The sequence below is a fragment of the Diadema setosum genome, chromosome 7, assembly GCF_964275005.1.
Source record: "Diadema setosum chromosome 7, eeDiaSeto1, whole genome shotgun sequence".
NCBI classification, from domain to species: Eukaryota; Metazoa; Echinodermata; class Echinoidea; order Diadematoida; family Diadematidae; genus Diadema; species Diadema setosum.
The window spans coordinates 35,382,256-35,406,923 of NC_092691.1; the positions used below are offsets into that span (position 1 = coordinate 35,382,256).

The 24,668-nt window shown below is 37.8% G+C and overlaps 2 protein-coding genes across 3 annotated transcripts in view; one reads left to right on the forward strand and one right to left on the reverse strand.

Moving 5' to 3' along the window:
- Positions 1–1,543, reverse strand: part of LOC140231207 (epithelial sodium channel subunit beta-2-like) — a 34,435-nt gene extending 32,892 nt beyond the window's left edge. Inside the window, exons 1-2 of the mRNA XM_072311353.1 lie at positions 1,468–1,543; positions 353–846 (exon numbers count right to left, since the gene is read on the reverse strand). Coding sequence (XP_072167454.1) covers positions 353–846; positions 1,468–1,543 — 570 coding nt within the window. The remainder of the gene's footprint in view (positions 1–352; positions 847–1,467) is intronic.
- Positions 1,544–17,897: 16,354 nt separating this feature from the next.
- On the forward strand, positions 17,898–23,692 carry LOC140231311 (uncharacterized). Of its 2 annotated transcripts, none has more exons than XM_072311463.1 (4): positions 17,898–18,049; positions 18,390–18,547; positions 19,975–20,105; positions 20,977–23,692. In XM_072311463.1, exons 2-4 carry the CDS (start codon positions 18,436–18,438, stop codon positions 21,193–21,195), a joined length of 462 nt encoding a protein of 153 aa, XP_072167564.1. In that variant the 5' UTR covers positions 17,898–18,049; positions 18,390–18,435; the 3' UTR covers positions 21,196–23,692. The 2 variants fall into 2 exon arrangements, with proteins under 2 accessions (XP_072167564.1, XP_072167563.1); XM_072311462.1 differs by having other exon boundaries at positions 17,898–18,044.
- Positions 23,693–24,668: the final 976 nt, after the last annotated feature.

Sequence of the window (24,668 nt, forward strand, 5' to 3'; positions counted from 1 at the left end):
TACAGAGGGTTGAAAATAGAGCAAAATCGGGAACCTAACTGTAAAATTAATCATGGATTTCATGAAACTGATATATGCTTTCCTATTTAAACCACCTTCAACCAAATTGTACACTATTCAGCAACTACTTATATCAATGACAGTGTTATTTGATATATAGTTTTTGAATTATTAAGATTCAAAAGTGGGAAATGTTTTTTTGAAACACCTAGTATATATATATATATATATATATATATATATGTGTGTGTATGTGCGTGTGTGTATGTATGAACTGTGAATGTGTGTGTCGTGTCCCTATATCACATATTTACAGACAGACAAACAAACAAAGATAGTGATATAAACTCACCATTCTTGTCGCTGCTACAGTAGGACCTGCCAGTGTCTGTGGCGTTGCCGCACTTTCGTCCTCGGCCAGCAGTTGCTCCAGCTCACTGGAAAATTTGCTCAAGCTCGAGTTCGTGATTGGGTTCATGTTGCAGATGGTGATGGCTGGCATGTCGATGGTCGATTCGTACTGGATGTCGAGGTTGACGACGACGTCGTAGTCATAATACTTTTTGATAATTGTCACACCCTGCCAGAGGAAAAATCCGACGCCGCCCAGGAATAGCACAGCCCAAAGAATACGACGGTGGGATGACTTGGCACGGATGATGTTCGGGATGCCGTGCGCGCCCGTGTTCTCGAGCGTCGACCCGATCATGAGGTAAGCGTTGAGCTCGTCTTCGTCAACGCCTTCGTTGGCGGCTGCAGTGCTCAGAACCCTTTTCCGATTCTGAGACATTGTCGCATTGCTCTTGCGGTATGTCACTTCCGAGTCCTTTTTCAGCCCCGACATCTCTGCATGAAAAAAAAAAATAGACAAACAAAAATAAAAACACAAAAACATGCAGATACTATACATGTATCACATGTCTTCCAGATATGATAATACAAACATCATTATCCCAGCATTGATAGGCGATCAAGTACAAAAGGAATAATACAAATTTAAAATGAGAAACATAGTGAGATAAATCATTTTCTTCTCCAAGGGTAAAATCACAGGATATAGGAACAACGGACGTCGTTTTTCTCCCTTAAGTATGAGGATCGCGGTTAAAATTTGAACCGAGATCTTCAGGATTTCCATTGCATTGGGTTACACACTCTTTACCATATCAGAATAATGATATGGTTACACTAATGTCTACGGCATGCAGCTGAAGCAAAGCAGTAGACCGCTAGTTTAAACATAAAATGAATTAAATACCAAAAAGAAAAAAAAAATACCACACTTCACAATGGCAAGTATATTCATACGTATCAGAGAAGAAACATTCTAAGATAGAAATAACAGCACTTTTTTAGCCACAAAATAATTTCACAGATGAATACACAGTTTCAGTTTGTCTGATTCTTGTGAATGATATTCTGCAGAAAAAAATGTCTACTTCCACGATGTCGGCCACACTAACTTACTCTCCACGGTCGAGACGCCCGATGACTCCGCGGACCAAGCCGCGCCGGCAGAATCAGTCGGAACGATGGCTGGCATTTCGGGACAGAAAAGCACGACCAATATAGACTTGACAGGCTAATAACTCCCTAAGCAAACAAGCCGGCCGTAATCAGCAGGTCCAATCTACTCCCATTTCTGTTGGAACACCCATCCAATCGCCCATTAAAACCAGATGTGTCTCTCCTCCAGCTATCTCACAGTCATTTCTGACGAGAAAAAAAAAAATCAAATCAATTTACTGATTGAGCATTGAAGGAAATTAATCGGGTCTCCATTAAAAAGGTAGGATCAAAGAAAATGTTGTAATCATGATGAACGTCCACACTAGACAGGGTGATGGTGAGAAAAGAGAGAAGACTGCTGATGGATGCGACTACGAATTACATGCTCGGTGGGTTGTCCTGCTTTGACATCTACAACATTACAAACTCATTGTTGTTTTTTTCTTTGTATCCCCTGAATCTTCAATTTCTGTTTTCCGCCGCGGAGCTGGTTGTGTCAGGAGTCAGGGTATCAATCTCACACACAGATACATTTCAGTCTAGAACAGTAATCGAAAATTAATCTTCATAATCAGCGGCAGGAGGGTAAAAATGCCATGTTCAGTCGTCACAATCACAAAAGATCGGCACTCCCGCGTTAGAAGCGACACAATTCATCCAACGCATGCATTCTCGCTTCCATTCACTCGCCAGACAATCCGATGGAAACGGAAACCAATCCGACCTCACTCGCAATGAACGCTTCTCTGTAGTATTTCTAACAAGACAAAGTGTGAAATGTCAGTGGTCCTGCCCCGGATAGCTCGTAGTTGCTACTGTAGGTATTTCTATAACTAGTGTTAATGTCAGTGGCTATATGGTTTCCGCGATGGTCGCTGATGAATGAAATCAATACTGGCGTAAACAACGATATCACTTTGGTCAGCCGGTTCAAATGATTTAAGGGGGGGGGGGGGTCATAGATGTTGGCCTAAGTTATTTACGATGTTTACGTCAATGTCATCATGATTATGGATGCTTACAATGGAATGTATACTGTACTGTACTGTAATGCACTGAAAGTATTTATAACTGTGTATCGATATGTATGTATTTACGTATGTATGTATGTATGTGTGTGTGTGTGTCCTTGTTTGTGTATGTATAATGTATAATAATAATGTAAGAGCTGGTCAGGAAAAGGAATACATAGGAGTGGAAATGCCTGCAAAGTTACGGTCAAACCTGACTCTTCAATAGCTTCATAAGCAGAGGCAACGGTCTATCGGGACAACGGTCCATCGTGACTGTGTCGCAAGGAATTCGCAGAAGACACTGTGTCTTGTGGCGGTCACATCAGCTACAGTCATTTGCTGTCTTTTGTCGGGGTGGGGCAAGATATCATGACCCAGCGGTGGCGTCACAATAAACTACAACAAGACGTGCGTTCATGTAATGCTCCTTTTCGTGGCGGGATATAGACTGGGCGGTTGGGAAACAATCCAGACAGAGGTGCTTGCTCTACGTCGAGCTTCGTCAAACTTTTCTCCCTCGCCACTTGCCATAATTCGTACACGGCACTTGTCAGAATTCGTATCTCAGGTATATTCCACATCACGCGACTTATTTCAGACTAAGTACTGATAGTTTGTGATGGAAGTGAATGGCGAGGCAAGGGAGATAAGAAATAGCTCAAATCCCTCGCGCTTTCACCCTTTGCCTAATTATCCGATAACTTTGAATGTAACCCTATAAAAGCTACAGAGCCTTTGTATGAAGGCTTTTAAATCAGACGCTATTCAGGAAAACCTTGTCCTACAATGAGTGTCCAGCCACTTGGGTCCAGTTACCGTCATCCTACGGCCTATGTTATTGTAGTGATTCGTGAAGGTCCTCGAACACTTTCTAAAAAAATCGATCTTTTATAGGCCTACACACACGTTGACTGCTAACCAGCACGGATTACTCATTATAAGGGACATGAAAATCTGGTCTTCAGGCGCGAAAGAGGAGTGAACAGTAGAGCCCAAATGGCGCAACAAGAGCCTTTGTATCTTTATGTATAGTTTTCAGACAATACATCAATTAGAGTGCGTAGAGTATAGGCTCGCCTAATCAATGTTCAAAAGCAAACTTGCCACATTCTAAGTAAACCACTTTGAGAGAAACCATCTATTGAAGTGTATTACATAACCTTAATCATTTATGATAAAGTGGATACAACGCGGTGGTAACCTCTCGGGTGCCGGGACGGCACGGTACGGCGTAGAAGTGATTTTTCTCTTGAACCAATTCATTAGACGCGTAATCAATATCAACTGCGAGTGGAGTAAAGTTTTTAATGGTCAATCTGATGGCGGGTCAAAAAATTAAAAGTCGAATCGCAAGCGCTCAACTATACCACACGTTCCAGTTAATAAGATGTGATAGCACGGTCATTACATCTACGCGTGTGTGTGTGTGTGTGTGTGTGTGTGTGTGTGTGTGTGTGTGTAAAAACTCCGCTGTAAAGACACATTTGCGAGGATCCCGCTTGCCAAAGCAACGGTTATACACCTTAGTGTCTGGTTTACTTTCACCAGGTCACGTGTGACTACGTCATGAAATTTCACGTCTTTATGTACTACTTTAAATGTTTAAATCGCAGTGTACTGATCACAAAAGGTAGGACATGTGCAAAGTAAAAAAAAAAAAAAAAAACCAACAAAAACCGAATGATGAAATAGCTATAAAGATCGCAGCATACATTACTACAGAAAAAGGACAATACTCCATGAAAGTAAAGTAATGACGGTGATAATGACAATGTTGGAAACACTATCACAACAAACTTTGACCTTTCCCATTGAAAAAAAAAACACGATCTTTTTTTTTTCTCTGTACCGGGATAATTCTGTGTTACTGAAACAAAATCCTCAAAGTGTCCATGTAAGGTCACACAAGGCAGTGAATGCGCCCTAACTCTCTCCCGTCTATTTTATTATAGAGGCGGTAAATCAGAAACTAGGAAATAATATCATCTGTATGTCTGTATATGCGCTTATTATATATTATATATCATAAATTGAATGCTAAAATCGATCGATAATACCAACTGTTGTTTTCCCAAAACCACGTACCATTTTTTAAAGAAAATTGCAATATACTTAGCTTCTAAGCTCTTTAATGATCTCCCTTTAAGTCTAAGGACAACTTCTCACTAATGATATCACATTATTTATAACAGAAACAAAGAAAAGAGCTGTATGATTGCAACGATATATTAAAGTGCTGATTTTTATATATTCAAATATTTGTTCACAGACAAGTCAGTCATTCCGTTTGTTTGTCCACTCCCATGTGATTCGTGTCTCGTTAAATGCTCGTCTACCATTTTGAAACCTCTTCATCCATTTGTATTGTGACACAATGATTGCCCATTTTTCAAATCTTTGTATTATCATCATATCTGTATGATTTTTCTTCAGTTCCTCTTTTTGATTTCTTTTGTTCATTGTATATACTTTTCATGTTACACATTTCTGATAATATTTCATTGGTTGTTACTCTGTTTGTAAACACAGTGTATTAATTTTCACGGCCTTGCTGAAAACCAGCTGACAGCTGAAAGCAGGCTTTTCTCTGTGATGAAAGTCAATCAATCAATCAATGGCTTATAATGAGTGGGTAGTGAGAAAAATCTCAGTATATATACATTATTCCATTATATCAATATGCATAGTCATAAGTTGTATGTATAAATGTCTACTATGTATAAGTATATGCCTGTACTAAGCACGTTCACGCACAAACACAACACACACACACACACACACACACATACGCACACACTCAGACACATTGGAAATAATGTTTCAAGAACAAACCTTTTTTTAACGTAATGAGTATCCTAGCATTGCTTTCCAACAGTCTGGAATAGTCTGCATGCACTGTTATGTCAGATGTACAGTGTTCCACCCTTGGTGATGCGTGAAGACTCATCAAAACACACCCATCCTTTAATGCAAAAAGCCTTATACACGTTTAATAGAACTCATGCATGGTGCAAACGTATACTGCTATGACGCCATTAATACGCAAAAATACTGGATTGTTGTTTTTTTCGCCCCTTGTAACTCAATCATCTTTCAGGTGAAGATCACATTTCACACTTTACTTTTTACTCTTGTATAAGGGATCATCTCCTTTGCCTTAGAGTGAAATTTGCGGCAACATCACGTTATACAACATTCGTATGCGTAAAGGCACTCTCATAAATAATCTTTTCGTTAGTCATTATTTTGTGTAGGAAACATCACTTGTGGGTACATGGCACTTCCCTCTACGAAGAGTCGAGCATTTCGTATAAATGATATAATACTGTAATTTGGTATTGTGCAAAGTGAGATCCTACTGCGATTTTTGAGGATAATTGACAACATTTGTTTCACGGCATGAATATTGCACAATTTATCCTCGTGTAATTACATTTTTTTTTATGCATAAAATACGAAACACTTTATATTGCGTCATCAGCAACTTTCAGTTCAGTTCATTTCAGTTTTTATTTCTGCATTTCAAAATCAGTACAAATCAACAAGTCAACAAAATACTTATATGGTCATTTACACAGCTAATATTCGTAACGTTTGGATCTTACATACATTTTCTTTTTTTTTTTCAAGAACGAATATCATATATGAAAGGAAGCAATAGGAAATGATAAAAATGAAATGCAGACAAGTAGAATCAGATCCAGCCAACTCAATCATGTTATGGCCGTACATTTTCACTCTTCTAGTTAAAGAAAAATCACAGGGCTTTGATTAACATTAATCGACGCTTTTAACTAACACTCTGATTAGCACGTTTCTGCAACCAATTACCTCAGTGTCCTATACGTGCTCCATTAATCACCGTTAATAACCATCGCAGCGTGTCACGCGGGCGCTTTCGGTATCGACTAATTTTGATGAAATGACAAAAACTGTTGTTTTCCCCCCATGATGAACGGATATGAGCAGATAGAGCTAAATCATCTCAAATCACTGGGAAGACGAGATAATACATAAATTCATGGAAATAACATGCTCATAATCACTTGCGCAGAATAAAAAACCCCACTCTACAACAAAACAAGTAATCACGGTATTGCGGAAGCTATTACCTGTCTGGAATACATCAAGTTGATTGTAAATTTTAGACTCTCATGATCGGGAAGCAAACACTTGAAATATTGCAGTAATCACTTCTAGCTTGATATCTTAAATGTTTTCGTATTAACACATAAAAGAAGATCGTCTTACCTATATGCCGGGCAGACACGATGTCATTGAGGTCAGAAATAGACATTCTAGACCCTCTCATCATTCAAATAGAAAAAAAAAGGTAACTGAAACCCGAAAAAGACTCCTTTTATTCTCGCCCTCTCCTCGGAGTATGGTTATGGGCTTTCCAAACGGTGGTTTATTCACACCATGAGGACGATGGCTTCTGAGCGGAGAAACGTTGTTTTATTGTAATAACCATTCTACGGCGTGTCGCATAATGCAGGGGCAAAAACTCCGTGAATGAATAGGCCTAATATAAATTAAGCGATAGGTTATTGGTTAATGCACTCTCGTGTTGGTCCTTTCTGCATTTTGTGGAACCCAGCAGGGAGTGTAGTGGAAGCGGTTAATGAGTGACCGGTATCTTTGGAGATCCATTAATGACCTCAGCAATAATGCAGTGCGTTTTCTGGCCGCCAACTCTTGTACACTAGACACGCAGGAGATATTATTACTTCTTGTACTGCCCGGACCAGCGTGAAATAGAAAGATAAATGGCCCCTATTGTAGTGCAAAACGTTTAATCTCAACCACAAATTGCGCGTGAGGGGACGAATGCCGAATGTAAACAATCAGACGTAATCATTACTGCACAAAGGCCTATCACCAATGTCACCCTGAATATACGCAGAGGCATGTTAGCGGCAGGTATACTAATGCATTGGTTTGGCTTTGATCCCTTGTGCCATTCGTAAAACTGATATTACTGCCAGAGTTAATGATAATAGTCGTATAATTGAGGTACTATCTAGTACATCAGTGATGCTGTCAGTTGTAGAAGTAAAATTTGTGGCGACTGTACTAATGCTCTGTGACAAAATTCATGAAAGCTTCCTTTCTGCTTTCTGTGTGATTGAAATCACAGGAACCGCATCTAACGGTCGTATTATTTTTTTTTCTTTTCAGTGGATATAACCTTCTTACAAAGGAAGATGAAACATAGATACATAATAAATTGTGGATTGAGTGAATGCAGCAACATTCGTAGCACACATTACTGAAAGTTTGAGGAAAATCGGACAATCAACTTTACAAACTTTCAAAGTTTTGGCGCCGCCATCGCTGGATGAGAAGAATAAATTTTGTGACGTCAAGTACAGACAAAGATGAAGAAAAACATGTGTATGTAAAGATTCGACATATTTTCACTTTTCTGGCATAATGAAAGAGCTCTGGACTTTCCTCTTTCAGAAAGCATGGGAATGATATCAACCTTCACAAAGTCAGTAACAAGTCAAAGGAATGTGTACTTTTACTTTAAAAAAGAAATTAATGGAATCCATTTTATATTTCCTTTGTATCGTTTCCATACATAACGTCACGAACAGTAATAGTCGTCTCTCTAGCGATGTAAGCACCGAACCTTTAATGCATAACCATAACGGATAATCCAATTTTCGTCAAAATCTTCACTGATATCTTCTACTAATATTACTCCATTCACTCAATACACAGGTATTAATATAGGGATAGCTTGTGCGAAGAAGATTATTTGTCTGCAACGTCCCAAGCTCTTAATGTCATATTGATGTAGAATGAAGACAGCAATATCAAACAAATGCACAAACGCACACTTTTTGAACAGACAAACACACCTAAAACAAACAAACGAATATAATGCAAACACAGAAACGAACTATATTTGAGATGAAACAGTATAGGCCAAGGTCCCCTTTTGGCCTCTCTTTTTTCTTTTTGCTTGTGTAAAGCCAGTCACTGCCATGGAACCATGTGCATGAGAGAAATATACCATAAGTTTTTTTTAAGTTTTTTTTTTTTTTTTGCTTAAGCCAATCCAATGTTTGCAGAATTACATGGTTTCTGTTACACCAGTCTGTCATCCATGTTCAGACTTTACATGTCAGAGAACATATTTGTAGAGTATCAGCAACACCTCAATACACTCACGACACTCCCTCGATGGTAGAAATCGAATAGGGATTAGCAAGCACCTGTTACAGTCAAGTCAAACTCCGCGAGTATAGGATGCATGATTCAGTGTATAGAGCGCGATGGCTCGGGATAGGTATTAGTAACAGCAAGATTATCAATTCGCCTATTACCATTGGCAATTATCAGTACTTCACGAAATGTCGCTATGTTACTTTAAAACAATTCGCGTGAGACAGGTTCAAAAGCGTCTCTCCTTTATTAAGTCTAGATAATTGTGGAGAAATGCTTTGTAATAATCAATGTCATTTCATCTCGTGACAAGAGGAAGAACAGCCGTGTTGGCTGAATCATGTGCCGTGCAGAAATAAGTGAAATTAAATTTAAAAAATCACACGAGATCTTTACAGCAAATGGTTGCCATGACAACCTAAAACCTTGCCGACTTGTCAAACAACGTCCTTAATACCTTGCAAAACGCTTTCACTTCGTAGCAGCTCTATCATGATTATGGACAGTGCATAGGCCGTCACCGTACGACAGGAACAACCCCCAATGTTTGACCACTGATACCGAATTATATGTGATCCTGTATCACAAAACCTTGAAAAAGTCGCCAGATATAGATTTTTAGTTGAGAGCAGACACTAAGCTTTAAAATGACATATAATTCAATACAAAATTGACTTTCCTAACCCATCTAGATAATGGAAAGAAAGTACACATTCTGGAAAAGTGGATAAAAGAGGTTTGGAAGTTTAAGGGTCTATAATTATAGTCAAGTGCGTAATTTCACACAGCTGTGCTCTCTGCAATTAATGGAACAAAGAATAGTATATAAAACTCCATAGCAAGTTGCAGGGATTTTAAAACTAAACTGAAAGTTTGCACATCATTAAAAGTACATTCTATTCATGATCGATATTAACTTCCAACGCAAGAGTAACATCATAGCCTCCACTTTCAAAAGTTATTAGAGTTGAAAGTAAAATGTGTTTGAAGGGTTTCTAGTGCCCCGAATCCGCAAATCTGAGAAAGTCTACGTCAGACCTAAACAAAGTATTCTAGAAAGAAATTCAAAAGTTCCCTTTTGTTTCATGATACAAAACTTTAGAAAGATATTTAAGAAGAATTGCTCTTTTAGAAAATATACAAACTAAAATTTGGCTAGGGTTTCCCTGTTCACCTGCTTTTAGTTCTCACGGAAAATAAGGTCATATGTTTTTTGTTGGTTTTGTGATGCACGGTCACACTTAAAACATAGGACACATTCTTGCTATATACTGCATTTTATAGAATGGAATGAATTAAATCATCTAGTGTTCCTTTCTCGACAGTATGGTGTATAACAACGTCTACGTTATCCCGTGAAAGAATAATAGATGTAACTGAACTTCTCTATCGTATTTGATAATATACCGTACTCTCTTAAAAAAATTGAGTGAAAATATTCACTCTTAAAAGAGTGAATACAAAAAAGAGTGAATTTAGAGTGAAAATGTTAATTTTTCACTCATTTTTGAGTGACCTCAGGGATCACTCGAAGATTTTGGAGTGATCCCTGAGGTCACTCTAAAACGAGTGAAAATGAACATTTTCACTCAAAATTCACTCCAATTTCACTCTAAATTCACTCTTTTTTGTATTCACTCTTTTAAGTGTGAATATTTTCACTCGATTTTTTTAGAGAGTAGATTTGTTAAAACTAAAGATGAAAATTAGAGATAGATACATGAAAGATTATGGAATGAAAATATCATCACAGCTAGGAAAAGGAGTGCCTCCAGAACTTTCTGAAAGGATTTAGAGGGGACGGGACAAAGATGCATAATGGAAATTATTTGATTCTGCTTCAGATTTCTTGTTTCCGGATTTAAATTCAATTATGGCTTACAATGTATTTATTCCTACAAACGTCTGCCGTAACCATTTGATAGTGATAGTAAATGAATCTTTGGTGACCAAACGTGATGAACACCTCCCAGAAACTAGTGTTATCACGACTAATAAAAGGGCTGGCAAATGAAGCATTAATTCTACATTATTGTGGAGAAATCCAGTGGTCGATCCAGAGGGGGCGCACCGGGGGCGCGCCCCTCTTTGTTTTTGTTTATTTTTTAAGCAAAAGAAATAAAAAGGATAAAAATGGGATGGAGGGGGGGGGGGGGCGTGCGCCCCCTTTAATTTCGTAAAGGTGCCTCCCCTCTACGGAATTTCTGGGTCCGTCCCTGAAATCCATCATGTTTTGCATATTGATATTGTAATGGATTGTTACTTAAATGATCGACACGAAATTACGTAATCAGTCTTTTTATCTTCTGAAGACAATTTCACAGGACAGTTGTTAGACATCAATCAAGCAATGAGTTTTGTAAAGAAATGCAATGAGGTAAATAACAAAATTAATTATACTGTTCAGCACTGTTTAGTGCTGTAAGTTACCTTATTAAACATTCATCAAGACTGATACATATTCTTGATTATAATGTCGGTTTGAATGCACTCTATACAAAATGCATTTTGTGTACTTTCGTGTAAATGTTTCGGAATGAGTAAAGAATAATCAAAGTAATGAAATACTTACAGATTTAACACTGATTTATATAGTCCGTGGTGGCCGATGACACATTTCACTACCGATTTTCGGGTCACACAGATATCAGGTGCACGCTCTCCCGAGGAAACGCCGTATAGCCGTCAGAAGGTGTTTTCTCACGGTCTGACCCTCAAAGCTCAGTGTTTCGTTCTATCTCATGTCCAATGCCTTCCGGAAGATAAAGTAAATCGACCACAAATTCAAGGCCTAATACGGCACGTATGCACCCTTTTTGAATCAGTCCAGTGTGGACGTTTTGCTGTGATGCGAATAATAATTAATGAAACGCCCTCAACGTAACATATGCAGACATCAATATTGGCGCTTGAAATGAGGATGTCAAGCTTAATCATAGGGTAAATAGAGAAAGGCGTAAGTGCTAAATGTGACCGTTTGTTGAAGCCAGTAACGTTTGTCAAATTACTATGCAATTTCCCTTCTGTTAATGCATTTTCTTTCATGTTAGAATTGGTGTTATTAATTTCTATGACACTGCACACTGTGCGATATTTATTCGGGGGGGGGGGGGTCAATAATACAGGTTTTCCCATTCATTTTCAAACTTTTTTCATTCAATTTCACAAATTTTTACTTCAATTTCGTCGCGGAATGTCGGGAGTAGGCCAATCGTACTTTCAAATTCGTCTTTCGTCGTTCATTTTCAAATAAAGCCCATTCAATTTAGTCATTTGGCAGACATTTTCGTCATTTACAGTTCAAATTCGTCAGTCTCACTCGCAGCACTCAAAACAGCAGGATCGATTTCGCCTTTTGTCAATCACTTTTGTTAAATTTTCATTCATATTCGTCTCATATCTCTACCCGGTCCGATTTTCCAGTCATTCATGTATTGTTTTTTTTTTTTTTCTGTAACCGTTCACATTTTACATACAGGAGTTAACAGACACACAAGTGCCCCCCCACACACACACACAGAGAACCATAGATACAGACACACACACACACACAGAACCATAGATACAGACACACACACACAAGCAATCCGAGTACACACTGATACAAACAGACGTATACCGTCTCGCAAACGAAAACACTGACAAACGATTTCTAGACAAACATGATTAAAGACAAAATTTAAGTGTAGAATTGTCGCCTGTTTAATTTAATGTCAATGAATGAATAACATAATTATCTTTGCTGCTTTCCAGGGTACAAATTTCAAAATTTGCTTCATGCATTATGATGCGAAAACCTGAACATTACGAGTTAAAGTTCAAAATGTAACACTGACATACTGTCCTGGGCTATGACTTTTGACTGTCGTTTATCCTTCAATCATTTTCGTTGGCAGTCTTGTTTTTCGTGTGTATTGTTAAAGCAAATGGTTAGGGAATAATGTGTAGCGATGCAGTTTACGAGAGAAAGTAAAAATATGTCGGCTTAAAGTTGGTTCACCATCAAAATAAAGAATCGACAAGATCGGACTAATTTGAATGAAAAATTCATGAAATTGTGTGAACAAAGACGAATTTGATCTTCACATTATGCGATCCGTCAGCGGGAGGGACGAACTTGAATGACAATATTGACGATTCTGAATGCTATGTCTTCGAAAATGTTTGACGAAAAACGAATTACAATGACAATTGACGAAATTGATGTTAGGATTTGCGTTCCACCTGCTTCTCGGGACGAAATTGAATACTAAATCTTTGAAATTGAATGACAAAAGTGCAAAAATGGATGGGAAAACCTATATCATTTGTTGTGTAAAGTGTGAGTTTGGTCTATTTTTTTTCTCTGTGTCTCCCTGCTGTAAAGCTGAATCATTTATTTTGTCAAATTTTATGTAAACCAAATATGGTTAGTCTTCGGACTTTTATTTTGGAATTGAATTGAATTAAAGGGGGGGGGGGTAGACAGAACTAGTGACTGATGAGAGTTTGTCCACTATTTTGTTTGCCCCTTACGAAAAGCAGCGAAATTCAGCCCATCGCAAAGTCATCTTTAGTCCAGAAAGTATACCCATTTGGTATTCCCATACTGCCATTGCGGGAAACACCACCACCGAGGTGTTACTCGCGCATCCTTGTCTATAAAGCACATTATGTTGGCCTTTTCGGTGACTTGAAAAGCGAGGAAAGGGATCCAAGAGTCACGACATCCAACTCTGTAATTCCAATGCCGCCTCTAGATATCAAACAAGCACGTTCCGACGTGATTTTGAGATATAACTATGACCTGAATTACTGGTGTTTAAACTTGTTCGTGCAGTGATCTCTGCAAAGAATCCCTGTCGACGGATGCCCTCGAACGGTTACACGGTGCCGAAAGTGAGTCACGATGGCACGAAGAAAATGAAAGCACTACGAGTGCAATTAAAATGACCTCTTCACCATAAGTCATGTATATGAATCATGTCATTCGGTAGTGTCAACCCCATTACGATCTTTTATTGCCGGTTCAGGCCTACCTCACTAATTGCCAAAATGTGTCCGCCGTGTGCAGTGTTGTGCGTGATCTATGAATAATTGGCTTTTCCTTTTGGCTATAAAAGGTCGAACCTATAAATGGCTCCGAAGTATACAACTTTCAATATCAATGCTATAGCTATAGTTTCATGAAACCCTCGAATAGCCTATAACACAAAATTTAATCTAAAGAAATGGAAAGAGGTGAAACTTTCCATTGTTTTTTAACCACAAAGTGAAAATTATGCCGCGTATGGGACTAAATCTGCCAAATAATGTTATAAGATATAGTTTCGTCTGTCCCTGGGAACTGCGACTCCGCCCACTCCAAGCGCAGATTATGATTGCAAGTTCATTTAGCGTTCAAAATGAGTAAATGTATAAGATATAGATAATGAAGTATTATTATGTGAGTATATACATGAGTGTAATACCAACTGATGTGTGTAAACACCTCAATCAGAAGGGAACTTCTTCTGAGAGCTCCATTCTGAGAGAAGAAGCAAGTGAATAATCTTTCATTGAGGTATGTTTTATGTTGAGTATATTTTGAAATGTATAGTATATAAGGTTACGTAAGTTTAGTATGATTTTATACTTAGGTTGATTTTATTTATACGTTGTTGTCATTGACTGTGTAGATCCTGAAGAAGGGCTTTTCGCCCGAAAGCTTGATGATTAAAGGGGTGCTACCCAACACCAGCCACGTCTATTATTATGTGCAAGATTTGCTGTCAATATATTATAAAACTATGCCAACAAAGAAATCGTTCATTGACTGCAGCGGTATCCCCTGCTGATGTGACACGAAAATCAGTGCTGTCAAGCATATTCCCATATACCATTTATAATACATTTTCAAGAGTTATGAGTGCTCCTCCGTGGGGAAAATAATGTGTTGCATTACTGTAATTTGATCATACCGGTCATTATCTCACGAACGCCTCATCGCTTTCATTTTGATCATAAACTTGAAACCTGATATCCATTTCGTCTCATTGATGATGAAAAGCACTGCATGCGCCGAAGCTCGTCCATTTTTTTTTATTTCTTCAAAGTAAATCTCTGTAATCTGACTCGAAAATCATCGAACCTTTTATTCGACAAGATTGTAACGCTGCCTCTCGAATTAAAAAAGCAGACACATTAACTGATTAAAGCCTGGTATAAAGAGTGCAAAATCAGTGAACATATAAATTATACATTGACATTATCAGTTTCATGTCGTTCAGACGGTGAAACATAATGACATGGTGAACATTATGACGTCAAAGTATGAGACAATAATATTGTTTAACTGCAGTTATCGTGATGCAACCCAGAAGATAACAGCTGAATTGGAATGTCTTTTATTATGACATTATATTCCTTATAAAAGTTATCGTGCTAAGTATGATTATCAATTAATGTATTAGTGTTGTATTTTCGTCTATTCTGCTGGAAAATCATATACAATCGAATTTTTAAAAAAGCCAACAAAACAAAACAAAACAAAAAATGTCAAATGCATGCCGAGAAATGAATTTCATCCGCAGATGGCGTCTGCTACTTGAATGTCCCTGCCTGCATAGTCAAATTCATCTAAGACAACACACGGATTGTTGAGCAGTGAGAAAGTGATCAGGGGATAGGGGAACTTCATTACAAGCATATCATAATGGTATATGCAAACTTGTCATCGGTAACGGGAAAAGAGTTTTACGATTAGCTAACACATAATAATAATAGTATCTAAGTACAATTCCTATCCTATTGTCGTCAATGGTGAGCAAAACAATGGTGGCCTGTCCGTTCTAATTCGACACAATTTTGAAGACCATTGCAATAATGCCGACATAGCTCTGATATCTTTTTTTTTTTCTTTTTCGGCTGTCCCAACCAAATTATCAACCGATTTAATGCATGCATAAATCATATAAAAAGGCTCCTAACCTACTGCTGAAAATTAAGTTTCAATTTAAAATGTCGAAGACAAAACGACATAATAGCGACATCTCTGGAATAGAGACAAAGTCATATGAACAAAACCATCATTGCAGAGATACATCGGCTCCTGTCAAAAGATATACTAAATGTAGGGCCTATACATAAAGCGAGTTTATGATCATCCACATCTCATCTGCATACTCCTCTATAATACTGCAGTTTTAAAGGAAACCTTTTTTTTTCCGTATGGCGTTAGGATTTTTTGGACACTCTCCGTCCTAAACCAATCATGAGATTAATTCCCCTTCTCTTCTTGTTCTTATTTTGGCGGTGATTCTCATGTTGTTATTCACCGTTGCACATAGAGCTCCAACCGACATCCATTAATCAAAACTAGACGGCGATTGCTCGTAATGAATTCATCAGATGATGAAAGCAAAGTAATTAATGTGATGCGATGAGGAACGGTAGCGTTTCTGCCGTCGCTGCAATCAATGCAAAGTGAGGCGTAATAATTATAGGCATACACCTGACATTACCTGCTAAGCGCACTTAGCTGTTCATGTTTATTTAGGCTCATACACATCTCATTGTCACCCAGGCATGATGTGGTATAACATGCACATAGTACCTCAAAATGATGACGTTACGACATTGTATAGGGACTCTTTGGAGAACAATGCTCGAAGAATTAAATCAAAGACCAGCCCGGCGTGTTAGAATGCGACAATGCAGAATAAAGGTGATCAGGTGGTGCTGTTGTTTTTATTACCCTTTGTCCTGTATTGGAGATGAATGGGGATGGGAATTTACACTGAAATAAAAGTATACCGAGATGAAATAAAAAAGTTCTAAAAACCGAAATAGATTTTAGGGCCTATTCCTTCGGGAAACAGTCCAATCGCTTTATGTTCGGGTTGGCTCTGCATGAGACAACGACCTGTGGGCCAGTTAGTGATGTGTATTTTTGTTTGGTTTTTGTTTGTGTTTTTTAAGGCTCTATTCCAGTGTGTACTTAATTTCGTGAGTGCTATCAATTTGTGATAGGCTATAGAAGAATGGCTCAGGAAAAAAAAAAAAAAACCCAAAAAACAAAAACAGAACAGGCCATAACTACACTTCCATGATATATGCACTAAAACGAAAAGAGTACAGGCCTAGCATTCAATCTTGTGACAAAAAAAAAAAAAGAAAGAAGAATAAGCAAAAACATACTTCACGTCAGTAGGTAGACCTATAGATTGCCATTGTTGTTGTTGTTGTTGTTGCTTTTTTGGAGGGGGATCTAATCTTATTACTGTACATTACTGAACGCACTCCCCGAGTCATTATACAGGGACACATAAATGGTCCATTTGTCTTCAGATATATTATTGTCAGTCGCTACATTCAAATTGTCACCGATTCACTCTCTGTTGATGGTGCATTGCTCAAAGAAAGAAAGTTGAACAGCTTGTACAAGCTTTGCAAATATATAGTAGATTAAGTATTTTTGATAATGAAAAAAAAAAGTCTGAAGCATACACACATACACACTAGAAGGTCTATCATTATACATACAATGAAATCACATGACCAGAGAATATAACTGAGAAGAAAGGGGAAATGAACTAGAGTTTTTCATTACACTAAGTTCACATCTTCATCTGATATGATCGGCAAGTCAAAATAACCCTCGCGCTGATCTTTCTCGATATATTCAGTATGCGATATTTCATTAGATGAAATGGTATATGTGTGTCCTCGGGCTGCCAATATAAATGTGCTTTTTTTTTCCCCAAAAAATATTATGCTCTACAGTTCAATAATGAATATGTTTGCCCCCCCCCTCCCCCCCCCCCCCCCATAGGAGACGGGAATAAAATAAATCCCCATTCTGCGCCCCTTGTCGATGTGCGATTCTCGCTCTCGTGCATCAGACACCTTGCGCTGTGCGTGCATGTTGCGTAGACGATGTCGTGGTTGGTACAAGTCATGCTGCGGAGGTCCATAGAATGCATTGCTGACGACGATTTCGCAACCGGTTGCAAAATACCGCACCCCATGTGTATGCTTGTGTGTGTGTGTGTGTGTGTGTGTGTGTGTGTGTGTGTGTGTGTGTGTGCGTGTGTGTGTGTGTGTGTGTGTGTGTATGCGCGCGAATAGAGTACTGGCGCCTTTACGTGCACGTGTGCGGTACGGGTACTAGTATATGGGGACGATGTGGCCCGCCCTGGTATGAATGAAAGGTGCATGCAATATGCATGACGTGTGTTAAAGTACGGGTCGATATGTACGATGTATGCGGTAATAAACTCGGCTACAAGAATGTGGTGAAGACCTTGATGATACTGTATCGAGACATCGCTCTTTTATAGCTTTTTCACTGCTACCATATAATTTGTGTGAATGTCTCCAGCACAGGTAAGGTACAGACTTCATTTCTAGTAGTATATAGTACAATGTGATACTGTAACGTTAGATCTAGTAGATTTAACTAACAAGTTAGTAGTCCGCTCGTAGAAGACGGTACAGTACTTGAGGGAGTATTCGACATCTTACAAGGAGTAGAATCCTCCTCAGAAAATTCATCATCATTTAAATGTCCTGAGTTCATTTTTGTATGTGATTCTAGTTAGAGAGAGGGAGAGAAAGTAAGAGAGCAATAAAACAAATTGTTGAAATACGTATATCAATATTATATCATGACAACGGACTTGGAATAGATGTAATCTTTATAATGTCTTTTGTGATGCTCGCCTTTTCCAGTTTGTCTTGGATGACTAAGATGGCTGCCTAGCAGAAGAACACGCTCATGATGACTGCGCTTTTTATCATGCTGATTGTGTGGCTGCCGCTTTCAAGAGCCGATGCAGATTCAGTTGATGGATCTGAAGCGACGGCATACCTTGAGACTGGAAGTGACAGTAAGTTAAGAGAAACATGCACTAGACTTCATAAATTCTTCACACTTTCTAGGCACACATCTAGATGTCTCAGGTTCTGTGTAGTAACAATCGAAGTTAGAGACAAAACGCTAACGTTCAGCCAACGATGTTCTGTTCTCAACCGTGTTGATACAGTGTGGACAATAATCTCCATGAATCTTTTTGCAGTGTTAGACTAGAATCTAGAGCTTTGTTGACACATTCTTGTCGTGTCTTGTCTTGTCTTGTGTTGTTTTGTCTTGTCTTGTCTTGTCTTGTTTGGACTGTGCCAACCACTGCTGCTTGGCCTTGGTTATAGATGTGCAGTCCCACATGCATATAATTGCAATTGCAGAACTTTAATATCGTATTTCAGACAAGCATACTTAACAAGATTTAAAAGTATGAATTTTATTTGCAGATTTCATTTCAATCCTTATTGGCCCAAATGATGTTGTGATTCAAGGGTTGGTTTAGTCCGGTTTCTGGTCCACTTCTGGCATTTTGTTCAGATGATTTATATTTGATGGGATTAAAAAATTAGTTTCCTTGTAAGTTAAGTGTAAATCTGGCAATAGTGCGGTGTCTTTAAATTAAAGGGAGTCCTACTTTAGATCTTCGAGCATGGCTGTGACCTGCCATAAACAAGAATTCTGATATTCAAAGAAAGAAATTCTGATATTCTTTGTAACATTTTGTTTGGGGCATTTGTCCCTGTACCTACTAGACTTCAATCAAAATTTAAAGTAGGCCTAGGCCCTAGTAACTTACTAAATATAGGTTATCTCAATTTACCAGTACAAAGTGTGAACAAAGCCTAGAGGTTGAATATAATGTCTTTCATTTTCATGACTGGATGTCAATGCCATCATGTACATGTACATTATCACTTTACATTTTTTGTATTCATATATTGTAAATATGTTTGTACTCTCATACCCTGAGAGGGGGTCGATAGAGTCAATAAAGTCTTACAAATCTTACAAAAACATATTGCCAAAGGAAGGCAGAAGGAATTGCTTGCAGTGATTTCACTTGGGAAACAACCTATTAATTAGCTGCAGGCTCAAATTGATAGTTTGCTCTATTTGAAAATGTAAGTATTTCTAAATTAAATCTATATTGGGTTTGCTAACCAAATGGGCGTTACTGTTAGACTGAGAGACCTTGTACCATACCCTCCCCCCCCCCAAAAAAAAAAAATAACAAAATGAGCATTATGATGCAATTATTGAAAGTAATGCCACTTATACACAGATCATATATTTGGTCACAGGTCTTCTATGTATGTGACGGATATTTACAAGATTCAGACTTCTGTACCTCATTGTTACGACTTTATTGACATTGTTCATTGTAACAGCAAGCAGACGGAGTGCAAGTGACAAAGGCATTTCTATCATATTTCTTCTATGTCTCGATTTCAGATGCATCCTACAATTTCTCCTGCTATGAGTGTCGTGGTACTGTCGGGGAGGTGACTAACTGTGGGGAGAGTCTAACCATGGAGGAAGACATTGTCCAGATTGCCACAGTCCCATGCAATCATGTTTGTACGGTAAATTGCTCGCAATCTCTCCCTTACCTTATATGACCTGATAGCCAGCACCAAAGGTCAAAAACAGTGCAAACTGTCCTATGTTACTCACTGTTTTGTGCATTTTTTCATGTTTCTCTGCTGGGCTAATTTCTTTGAACTTCACTAATTTGTAACTTTTGGGATGAGAGTATTTTTGTACATATTTGATATTGCATTTTGATAACAACAAAAAGCAAATTATCCAGTCATTTCAGTCAGCTACCATGGTAAGCAACATAGTATATTTTGAGACTCACACTTACTAGGTATATGTTGTCACACCTAAAGTTTCCTTACATTGGCATCAGAACTGTAGGTAAGAATGAGAAATGGGTGTACAGTCAACCTCACCTATTAAAGTTGAATCTATATGAACTGAAGAAATAGCTTCAACATCGAGAAAATTTGACTTATTAGGGATTAAAACCAATAGAGTATAAAGAGAAGAGGACTTGAAAAGACCTTTGACTTAGGCAATATACGACTTATGCAAGGTCAACTTAAGCAAGGTTGACTGTATATTCATATCTTAAGCAGATATGCCAAGCATTGCAATTTCTGAAACTTCAGATTTCTTGCCATTTTAGTGACTTGTGCAGTGCTTCAATGAAGACTCAGATACTGTAACTCAAATTGATAATGAAGAGGCTCTCAAAATTATGAAAGGATGAATCACAAACTTGACCTGGGAACTGGAAAATTTCAAAAACTAATCCTTTGTTAACACCAGTATCTCCCATGGATGTGTTGTTTCTGCAAAACAAAGAAACAAGTGAAAACGAATTGCAATTTTGTGTCCCAACAAATTCATAGACTAAATTCAGATTCTCTTCTGTTGAATATCAAACAGAAAGCAGTCAGCTACAAGATAGACCAGAAGATCTATGTCACTCGGAACTGCTCACCGTCGTGTGATCCAGGCTGTTCCATGGCGGCAGGGACTGGCACTTGTTGGTACTGCTGCACCAGCGAACTGTGCAATGGTGCCAGTGCGATTGCGAGCTGGGATGGCAGCTTCCTGCTCATAGGAATGTGGTCGATGTCAAAGGCATACCAGCAGCTCTTCTAGGGTCGCAAGCACCTTCAGAGCTCAGTTGTGACATGGTCGCCCTCGTAAGCACACTAGCCAATACCTCTCCCAGCTAACTGATATCCAATGTGATGCTGCTGATGTATTCACTCTAAACCAGCTGACCAATAGCCTTTGTCCTTCTGGACGATACCTCACCTCGATGACATAGCCATTTAACTTACGATATGCTGATCCAGCAAAGGTGAAAATGCTTTCCAAAGTTGTGTCATTCCTGTACAATTACTGAAAATTGTATTCCAGAATTTTATATCAATTTCCATTTGTACCAGCACTTTTGTAGTAAACTACAAGTATTACCCGTTTTTACATCATGTAGGTCAAGATAGTTAACTTGACTTTAATAGGATCATAATGATTTAACAAGAATGTGAGTGTGATGTTTGTAAAAATGTTGATTATAGCACTTACTTATCATTGTAAACTTGCTATTTCCTGTACAATTATTCTCTAAGCTTAATTTTCATGGCTAGGTCAACTGCATGGAACAATACTTTTAAATTTGCAAGTTAAAAAAAAAAAAGATATAGCCTGATAATTGCGTATGACAGGGGCATGCTGCCTTTCCATTTGGCTAGTTTCAAGTAAGATTAAATTCCATCCATTTGTACAAAACTGAAATATCAAATACCAAAATTGCATTCAGATTCTTTTTGTTTCAATTAACATGCTAAAAAGAAGAAGCTAAATGCTATGTTTATGACAGATGTGGATTTCTAGTATATACTACAGATATTTCCTTGATATGTCTGTGGTTGAAGTACTGGTAGTTTGTTAAAACTAAGGTGTTTTTTTTTATACAAATGTAAACCTTGTCCCTCTTTCAATTTTTGTCAAATTTTATACAGTTTTGACATGTTGTATTATACCATACATTATCTTTCTGCAATGTAGTCAAGTTTCAAAGGGGGAAAACATGGTAATCGGTGTAAATAACAAATTGCGGCACACTACTCTAGTTCAAAGTTCACCAAAACTCATTACAATGCAACTAACCATAATTGTGCTTTGGGGTAGGAGACTCAAATACCAAGATTTTGTGATTTTTATATGCAAGGCACATACATGTAGTATCATTTTTGTCTGTAGATGGAAAACTGGCTTTGGCGGGACTAAGTATTATGTATGAAAAACTAATACATGTGAAGGTGGAGTGTCCACTGCTGGCGCTGTTAGTAATTGCAGCATTCAGCATACTCGATTAGTGGACCTCCTGTAATCTGCATACGTGGTTGGAAACAATTTCACTGTTTCTTTATAATGAGTGAAGTTAGAAAGTTGTTTAACTCTCTTGGATGTTACCAGTATGTCTGATTTTCATTGAAACTCACAATTCAGTTTGTGTGACTTTGCATGTCAAAGTTACTACGGTAACTTGAAAATGTGGAAGAGGAATTGCAGTTACATCCGTATTTCTTTCAAGTTAATTAGCAGTAAGGGAAGACAGTGTCAAGTTTAGACAACCAGATTCAATTCCCAAATGGGCATTTTTCCACAAGATGTGAGAGTTCACAGGGAGTATTGTTCCAATGACAGCCTTTCTGTATTGTAATCCGCCCTTGTTAGTGAAGCATATTGTAGCTTTCTTTGTCTTAAGGCAATTGGCTCAGATGTAATGTACTTGAATCCTCATATATCAATACTTTACAAGCCACGTACAATACGTTACAGGCAAGTCATAAAGACAATCTTTTAAAGTTATGCTCGTATGATGTCAGAGGGGATTAATGACTTTAGTAGATCTGTGAACTTACTGTGTATTGGGGGAAAAAGATTTCACTATCAGTCATCAAAATAATGACAGAACATTGTTCCCATTGTCCACAACTCACAAACTTGTCTTTTTTTGTGTGTGCCATGTCACATCTGCATGTTTTGATATCTTGTTGTATAAGAGGTATGATGCATAACCTACATGGATTGCCCAATTCACCGAAAAGGTCCTTTGTACGTGTATTAAAATGCACTTCCATTTCTCAAATTTTATACAGCCCTTAAAAAGAAGAAAAAAAAAAATCACAGAATAGAGTTGGCAAGGAAAGGCACTGTAGTATTGTATTCAAGTACACTTTGCATGTTTCCAGTGCTGCACTCTGTCCATAATGAAAAACAGACGGTCCTTGTCCATATTTCAAAAATACATGCTGCATAGATAGAGTAGATATTGTTAGGTGTCCTTTCCAGAACCAAAGCAACAGTGTAACCACATTTACTTACATCAACCAAGCGGGTAGCGTTCAAAGTGTACATATCTTACCACTAGTGCTTTCCAATGTGTGATGTCTAAACAGATCTAGATAAACATTGTGTTATTCAATAGCAGAGTTGCTAAAGTACATGCACATAAAAGGTTTCATGTTATACGATATACAGTATACTATACATATATTTGCAATTTGTGTTCAATGTTGTATGATACACACTGTACTGTATTTGCAATTTTCCTGAAAGAAATGGTTTATGACCTTCCACAAGAGGTGCAGTATTTAGGTGTTGTTCTTATATGGTCATAGAGTAGATTTCTTCCTCCATCTGAACTGAGCACTGTAAAACAAGAAATGTTCGGGTGCATTTTAATTTTGTGATTTTCGCGAGAGCCAAGATTCGCAAAATTAAAATGCACGTTTAAGATCTTGTCTACACTATATGCATTGAATGCCAGTGGCAATTCGCAAAAATTTCATGCTGCAAAAATATATTACTTTACAGTATAATGTGCATTTTTTCATGCCATCACCTAAGTGTTTTTGTTTTTGTTTTTTGGAGGGATATTTCTGCTTCTCTAACATAAACAAGATTGTCATTTTTAGGTGTCCATACAGTATAGTACCGTTAATACACAAACATTCAAATGATCTTCACTTTTTTTGACCATTATTTGTTCTACAACACTTCTTGAAAATGAATTCAACATCAACATAAATTCACTATACCTTCCCCACTCACTGTTGGTTTTTTTTTTTTTTTTTTTTTTCACTGAGGTGAGTTTCTTCAATATGATAACTTGGACATCAAATTGTACACTTTCATAAAACCATACACACACCCAAATAAATTTGCACGCATTCTTTTATTTACTGGCATGAAAGTGTCCAAAGGACACATGGTAAGGGGGAAAAAAACATGAAGGAAAAGAAAAGAAAAAAATCTTGGATGCAATATCTAATCTTGCACAAGATCTGAGCAACATAAAAGTTCATGGCTAAATAGACTTTAAATGCATCAACACGTGTACATGTATATCATCCAAGTTCATAAAGTCATTCCAATACATTTTTATGCAATGAAGGTTTCACAGACTGAAGGTGAACTTGTCCAGTTGTCCAAGCTTTAATCTCGCACAAATATCCAACTTCACAAATTTCTCTACATGGACAGAATAATAAGATTTACAGCAACACCTGTATGGGAAAACCAAAAAGAGGGGTCAAAACACTGAACTGATAATATGG